Below are 8276 nucleotides of genomic sequence, written 5' to 3' on the forward strand. Positions count from 1 at the left end.
TATTGATTTATGGGCCTCCCAAGTGCCAGAAGGACAGTGTAAAGAGTATTTTGTGGGCTGCCTGTGGCCAAAGAAAGAAGTGGAAGACTTCAATGCAATTGTAGCAATGAGTGACATGTTTCCTCCTTAATAGGACATGGGCAGTATTATACAGCAGAGCTTGAGCATAGGAAATGAAAGGCAGATGTTTGTGAAGCCAAGTCTGCTTTACTTGAGCAGTGTGTTCCTGTAGTGCACGAGCTGGTGGTAATCATAGAATCACAGAATGGTTTGGGTTGGAAGGGGCCTTAAAGATCATCAGGTTCCAACCTCCCAGCGATGAGTGGGGTCACCTCCCACCAGCCCAGGCTGCACAAGCCTCATCCAACCTGGCTCTGAACACCTCCAGGGATGGGGCAGCCACAGCTTCCCTGGGCAGCCTGGGCCAGTGCCTTCGTACCCTCATGGTGAAGAATTTCTTCCTGATGTGTAACCTGAACCTTCCCTCTTTCAGCTTAAAACCATCGCCCCTTGTTCTGTCACTGCCTCTCTGATGAAAAGTCCCTCCCCAGCTTTCCTGGAGCCCCTTCAGGCACTGGAAGGTGCTCTAAGGTCTCCCTGGAGCCTTCTCTTCTCCAGGCTGAACACCCCAACTCTCCCAGCCTGGCTCCAGAGCAGAGCTGCTCCAGCCCTGGGATCATCTTCATGGCCCTTCTCTGGACCCTCTCCAACAGCTCCGTAATACTCCACACCTCTGTTTCTTGTGTCACACTTGTTTTAATATCTACTTCTTTTATTTTTTTTATTTTTTTTTATAGCCATGATACTGACTTAGTCCTTGTCTTCTGGAAGTAGAAACACAGTGAAGAGATGAATCTGTTCAACCAGACATTCCACCAGTAGATCTCTCTCATCATGGAGCACCACAGCAGGGAGGAGATGGACTCAAAAGAGGAAAGTCCTCAGGTGTGGGCTGACTCTGCTGAGCAGGAGCAGAATACTGCTCAGGTGACTAGTGCCTTCCAGAGCTCTTGGTTTCTGCTCAGACTGACCTGGGCAAGCTGCAGTGGCTGAGCAAGCAGGTGTTCTTTTTGACTTGTAGTCTGGAAACTCAGCTTTCATTTGAGGGGAAAGACAAACATGTCTGTGGTGATTTGGGGTTAGAGCCTCAGGAAGTGAGCTGAGAATACATAGGCTGCTGAGATGAGTCAAATGAAACCAACCAGTGGCTCGAGAGTTTTCAGTGTCCAAATAGATGTGCAACCCTGGGGGAAAGTGAAAGAGTATTCAGCATAACGAATATTAACAAAATCTGTGGTCTGTGGCAGCCTGTTTTGATGGCATCAGTCAAATCAGTTGGAGTGGGTGGACCTTGGGGACAGTTACATGAATAATTTTTTATCTGGGTAGTGGGGAAGGGAGAAATGTTAATTGCCAGTGACTAATACAGTCAGATTCTGGTGTATGCAGCTAGTCCAGATGAGAGTCTCTAGAAGGCTGTAAATTGTTTCATTCTTTTGAATATGTTATGAAGAGGCTGCTGCCTGTCATTTGACCCACAAGCTGAGAAATTGTGACTCTCCTGGAAATTTCCAGCTTTGAAATTTGAAAAAAAAGGCACATTTAATGGCCTGTGTCCCCATTATCTGTACAGTGGGAGAACTGTGCTGTTGTTTGCACGTGGCAGTTGTAAGGCTTAATTAGTATTTGCAGAGTGCTCTCCAAATGTGAAACACTGCATGCATCCTTAGTGTAGGGTTTGTGTGAGGATTTATTGTACAGAGTCAGCACCTAGCAGCTGTGGGGGAGTACCAGGTGTCTTCTGAAACAGAAGCTGAAAGGTGGAAAAAGTAAATAAAATCTGTAAGTGGCATTGTTTTATTGGAAAACATGTAACTCTGGATGCTGAAGCTAGATTTCATGCTGACTGCCCTATTTTCTCCATGCCTTGAAAATGGTGTTCAGCATGTAAAGGGTGTCAAAAGACAAACCTTTTCCTGTTGCCACTGGAATTAAGTATTCCAGCTTGTTTAAGATAGGCTGCTAATCATTTATCATCATAACATTCTGTCAGAATCAACTTGTTTGGATTTAAACTGCTGCCCTAGACATAACTTGTTCCTCTAGTCCTTGGAATCATTGCTTAATGTTTTCAGTTCTGTGTTTCTCTGTTTAAATAGTTGAATTTTCTACTGATGCTTCATGTCTGTAGTACAGAGGAGCAATCCAATGTACACAGTTGCTTCCTCATGATAGGTGCAATGCTATTACTTGAAGCAGTATCAAAATTAATAGGTTCTGTTAGTTGTTCATCAAACAGGAAGAACAGCCTCCAACTACAGAAGCAGCAGAATGAATTATCATAAATCCAGAAAGGAATGTGATAATAAAGAGAAACAATAAATCCCATAGATATACTAGTTCAAGCCTGAACACTTTATTTGAGGAATTTTTGAAGCATCACACAAGAACTAAGTGTGGGAAGGTGCCCTTTTATACTAGTTAGGTCTTGAGTTAAAATGAGTAAAAGCAGAAACGGATGCAGTTCTTATGTCCAGATTTATATGTTCTAGTAGCAATCTGGTCTAGTGTGAGATGTCCCTGCTTAGTGCAGGGGGGTTCGAGTAGATGACCTTTTGAGGTCCCTTCCAACCTTCTGTGGTTCTATAATTCCATACAGCAATATAGAATTATATAGCAATATATAATTTATTGAGATTTTAGATGTGTATCACGCAGTTCCTATTGTTTCCAGAACAACAGGCTAGCTGGGACTACAAGATACCCTTTTTTCCAAGGCACCTGGCAACCCCTGTGTCTGGTGTTGCTTCCCATGGGTAGATGTTTCAGCAGCGGGGTCTGTTGTGTTTCCCCCAGGTTCACTTCGTCCCCGAGGGGGGAGCTGTGGCCCAGATCGTGTACAGCGAGGAGCAGGACCGGCCCCCGCAGCAGGTGGTCTATGCAGCCGATGGCACCTCCTACACCTCCGTGGACACCTCGGAGCACACCCTTGTTTACATCCACCCCGTGGAAGCTACGCAGGCATGTGTGGTTCTCAGCCCATCCTCTTTTTTTTCTTTTTTTTGGCACCTAGAAAGGAAAACCATCTTGTTTGAGACCAGAACCAGTCACCAGCCAAGTGACGGAGCTGGGGAAGAGCAGGCAGTTGCTCTTCACACTTTCATCTGCCCAGTGCCAAACAGGGACTTCATGCTGTTCATTTTTCTGTCATCAAAGGATGTTGAGGCTTTGAATGATCAAATGCTGGTTGTTGCACTGAGGGTGGACAAGATTATCATTAAATCAAAGGTGTTGTCCAAAACATGGATAATCTCTGTAGAAATTCTGCCTCTGTTGGAGTAAAATGCCCAGGGTGATCTGTTTATCATCTGACAGGGTCCTTGTTTTGCAAAGTGCAGTTTTCATAATTGATGGTTCCAATAAGCCTTGTCTTTTTGCAGAGGATCTCAGTGTATTCATTCTAATTTTGCAGTCTCTTCAGAGACGTTGCTGTTTTATAGACCTAGGTTCTTTTCCTTCATAATTATATCAAATAGCTTTTATTCTCTGACAGCATGTGTTTATAGGGGGTTATTATAGTGTGTGTCTGTACCTCTGTGAGGACAGATAAAAAGAGGGGGACAGGCAGGATTTGTCAAGAATGTTTTGTATTGTCTTTGCTGACAGGACAGATTAGCAGTGCTATGAAGTGCACAGACTTGACACCCACAGCAACACCAGCACAGCCTTGTGTACCTTGGGCTCTCTCTTTGTGCAGTTCTTGGCTGCTACATAAAAACAATTCCTACCTGGTGGGATCTTCTGAGAGTGAGATATTTTGAGAGGGTATCTCCCAGGAAGCTACTGACCAAGTAACTCCAAAACTCTGAGTACTATTATTTTGTCCATTAAAAAAAGTGTGTTAAGACACTCATGCAACTGAGATGAAATAATCAAGTGCTGATGGAATTTGAATTATCCCATACTTTATTTTGTTGGAACCAGACTGCTGTTAGCTCAGGTATTTCAAGTTTTGGTAAAGCAAGCAAAGCTGACCTCAACCAATCCTTAGTTTTCATCCAAGTCCTGGTTTTCCTAGGGGGAAGCCCTCCCACCAGGGCTGTTCTTGCAGGCTGCTGTAAGAATATTGGAGCTGGAATGTCTGATGTGAAATTCAAAAACAAGCATCCTGCCTGTATCAAACTCACATGTAGAAAATGCCTGATGTCTGCATGCTTGATTTTTGAGGAACTTCCTTATGAAGCTGCAGGAAGATGAAGTTAATAATACTCATCTTCTGCCCTGCCCTCAAGTGTTAGCTTTCATGCAGCTGTTGAACTACATTCTGTAGAATTTATCAAAGCAGCAATTGACAAAGTGATTTCTGTATGAAAAAAGAATAATCCTGTGAAGCACTTCAAGTATTTAGATGAAAAGTGCCACATAAATATATTTGGATTTTTGTGGAGCACTGCCTGATTTTAGTTTAATCTCTGTGTTCATGTGGGTAAGTTGCATTAGTCTGCCGTGTTAATGGGCACGTTAGAAGTTAGTGAAGCACCAAATGTGGATCATTTCTTGGTGGCAGGGTGATTTTTGTGTGAGTTGGGAGTAAACACCCCCAGGGCTGGTTTGATAAGCCTTTTTCACTTTGTCTAGACTCTGTTTACAGATCCGTCCCAAGTGGCTTATGTCCAACAGGATGCCACCACCCAGCAGGTAAGGAAGAGATACTGTTTTCCTTGGGCTGAAACTGTAAGGAAACTGTTACCAAAGGTGATAGGACCTTGTTGTGGTGCTAGAGCATGATAAGCTTTATCTTTGAATTTGTCAAATGGCACTCTGCTGTTATTTACTGTCATCCAGAGACAAAGAGCTTATGATAATAAGCTGCTTTTATCTTGGCTAGTTTGTGCATGAATGACAAGAAAAAGTTCAGAGTTTGAGTTTATTTAATTAATGTTCAACAAACATTCTAATTTATTCCCCCAGCTAAAATGAAAAATCTTTCAGCAGTGTGCCTGTAAATCAGCCAGCAAGCTGACTTTATTTCATAGAATCATGTAATCACAGACTGCTTTGGGTTGGTAGGGACCTTAAAGATCATCCAGTCCATGGGCAGGGACACCTCCCACCAGCCCAGGTTGCTCCAAGCCCCATCCAACCTGCCCTTCAACACTGCCAGGGATGGGGCAGCCACAGCTTCCCTGGGCAACCTGGGCCAGGCTCTCACCACCCTCACAAACCAATAATTTCCTCCTCATGTCTCCCCTAAATCTCCCCACTTCCAGTTTTAATCCATTCCCCCTTGTCCTCTCACTCCAAGCCCCAGTGTAAAATTGGAAAGATCCTGTGCAGATCAAAATGCCTTCAAATTTATAAGAAGCTCTCAAGGGATATACATCTTGGATCAAATTCTAGATTTACCAGGAACTTCCCAGGAAATTAATTGTAAAACATGAAGAAGTTCAATTACTGGCTCCCTTACCTTACCAGGGCATCCCAAGTCTGTTGTGCTTGCCAGCCTGAAGTGGGTAAGGAACAGAACAAAACTGGAGCCTGTGCTTAGAAAGTTTTGGTGACTTTTCTTTGTTCACCTGTCATGAATGTGAAGGTTTGCTTGGGAACTTGTATTGGTATCTTTGGGGACTGCATGTGGTAATCAGGTACAGGTGCTTTTAGATCTAGATCTGAATCTAGTTGGAACTCTGTGCTTGTCACAGAGAGACCTAAAATCATTACTGCTTGGAGGATCTTTAATGGCTTGTGTGAATTGGTATTAGGTCTGAATCATTACTAATGCCATTAAATTAGGTATTTATTGACAGTTCTGGGGCAGAGTGAAGGGTTGAATGTGCACTGAATAGAAACTTTCTTCATGCTCAAAGACCTGAGCTGTTGAGGCAAAGGCAGGAAATTATTTGACTGACAGTAAAGGTGTTACCTGTTTTTTCCCCAGTTCCTTGGAGGTATTTGGAGTGTCATTCTGGAATTTTTTTGCTACATCAGTTTCCTTGCATTAAGAAGCCAAAAGATCCTATTTAATTGTCTTAAAGCTCGTTTTAAAAATACGTGATCTAACTAAAAGTAGAAATTGCTTATCTTTGCAGTGCAAATGACACTGTGACAGCAGAGCTCTCCCACTCCCATGTTGAGTATCAAGGGCATGAGCATTTGTCTGTGTGTCCTCAGCCCGTCCTCCCTTCCAACACTGTCTGACAGCCATCCCAGCAGAGATGTTCCTTTGCTTCTGAGTGGTTAGTCCCTCATTCTGGCAGCTCCTGCCTTTGCTGTTTTTACATCAGCATTTCACATGGGACAGCCCTGAGCTGACAAAAAATATTAGAATAGTAATTAAAGTTCCTGTTGCCTTTCAAAAGAAACTTTCTCTCAAAAGCAAATTGAGACAGTTTTAGAAACAATGCCTCTATGCCTTGCAGTGTCTGTTGTGAAAGTGAAATTAAGGAGATAGGTCAAGGGTGATTAGCAGCAGGAAATGCTGATATGAGGTACAAAGAGACAGGAGTGTGTGTGAGCCTCTCCTTGCTGGCAGAGCTGGAGGTGTGCCATCCCATAATGATGCCTTTTCTCTTGCCACTTGGCAGTCAGAAATGTCAATACCAGGCAGCTCAGTTCAGCTGTTGTCTTGGCTGTTTCCCCCTCTCTGTCATACATTCCCTCAAGTCTATTTGCTGTAGTTTTTAAGCAGTTTCATAATTACTCTTAATACCCTGTTAAGCAAAACAACTAGATTTGAAGTTTTAGAGTCTCTATCTGCTTTTGTTATGGATTTTCTTGTCCCGTTAAGCAAAACAACTAGATTTGAAGTTTAGAGTCTCTCTATCTGCTTTTGTTATGGATTTTCTTGTCTGCTCCTTCACTGTTGGCACAACTTGCTGTTCTCACTTTTATCTGATATTTATTAAACACTCTGTAGAGGGGCAGGAGATTGAATTTTAGCAGAGAAGCTGTTTAACAGTCAGAGGCACAAACTAGAAGCTGCATGATGTCAACTGTAGAGAAGGATGAAAAGTCATGTGGGATAACAGTGCAAATTCCTGTGTAGATAAGCAGGGAACAAAAGACAGGAAAGGTGATTTGTAAGATCTTAATTCTGCTTTATCACTGAATGGATGGGAGCACTATGATAACATGCATTATTTTTCTTGTTACTGCACCAAAAAATGGGTATGAAAAGAATGGAAAATGTGTAGTCTGGCCAAATTATGTAAAGAAAAAATAATTGTTGGATTCTTCTCATTTGAGTGCTTGATCTTCCAGCAAGGTCAAGACACCATCTTAGCTTTATAGTGGATCTTGTTGGCTTGAGAAAACAAAGACAGGCAGAAAAAGAGACGGTTCTTTACCTTTTCCTTTAAAAAAAAAAGTAAACTTGGAAATAGAGACCCCAAAGCACTGGTTTTACCAAGAACTAAAGAGCTCTTCACATCTGTTTTTAGGGCTGTTTGAACCGTGTCTGGACAGGACCTTAACTTCTACCCAGAAGTGGGTGACAGGAAAATCAAAAGCTGCAAAATCCAGACTGAATTTTGAAACCTTTCCCTGTGTCCCTGAATCTGCCAGTTTTGCCCCAGTCCATCACCCCTACTTATAAATAAGTACATGAAATAATTAAAATGCTGCAGTTTCTGACCTAGAGTAGGACTCCAAGGAGCTTTGCATGCAGGGCACTGCCCAGATGGAAGTGTCTGATGGAAATTCTGCAGTGCTAAAATAAGTGCCTATAATTTTAGGTAACTGTGCTCTTGCCTGCTGCTGCCCAGAGCATCAACCCCACCAACCTCTCCGTGCTCGGCAACGTTGCCGAATCCCCCCAGCAAATGGCTCTGGAGCAGGGTCCACAAACAGATAGAGTAAGTTGCCAGGCACCATTTTCTTTTAACTGTACCAGTAACTGATTTAATTGTTCCACGGTCTCGGGTGAGGAAACATGTCTGAGTGCTGTGGGAGGAGAAGTGAGAAAGCTGCAGCTCAGATTTGTGCTGCCTTTTGGAGTCTCGCCTTGGAACCTGTGGGGATTTTCTAGGGAGAGATGTTGTATACAGACAGACCTGTTCTGTCCTGAGCAGCCACCTTAAAAATACTCTTCTCAGCTTTGAAAAGCCAAGTGAAGAGAAGGTGTAGTGCTGACTGTCATGTAGGACCAACATCCACAGGGTCTCTTTGCCAGCCCTTTCAGGCAGCTTTAGTGTTTGTTGTTCTCAACCTGAGGACCTGGTGTGGGTGATGGAATCTTGTGTGCACTGCTCTTCAACTAATGTGTTGAGTTTTTTGTA

At 43.1% G+C, this 8276-nt stretch overlaps 1 protein-coding gene across 1 annotated transcript in view; it reads left to right on the plus strand.

Annotated features, from left to right (window-relative positions):
• The first annotated feature begins 894 nt into the window (after nucleotides 1-894).
• PRDM10 (PR domain containing 10) overlaps nucleotides 895-8276 on the plus strand; it is a 33092-nt gene continuing 25710 nt past the window's right edge. Inside the window, 3 exon segments of the mRNA XM_010002870.1 lie at nucleotides 895-987; nucleotides 2857-3021; nucleotides 4639-4698. Coding sequence (XP_010001172.1) covers nucleotides 895-987; nucleotides 2857-3021; nucleotides 4639-4698 — 318 coding nt within the window.

Source organism: Chaetura pelagica, unplaced genomic scaffold (genome assembly GCF_000747805.2).
Source record: "Chaetura pelagica isolate M959 unplaced genomic scaffold, ChaPel_1.0 scaffold38, whole genome shotgun sequence".
Lineage (NCBI taxonomy): Eukaryota > Metazoa > Chordata > Aves > Apodiformes > Apodidae > Chaetura > Chaetura pelagica.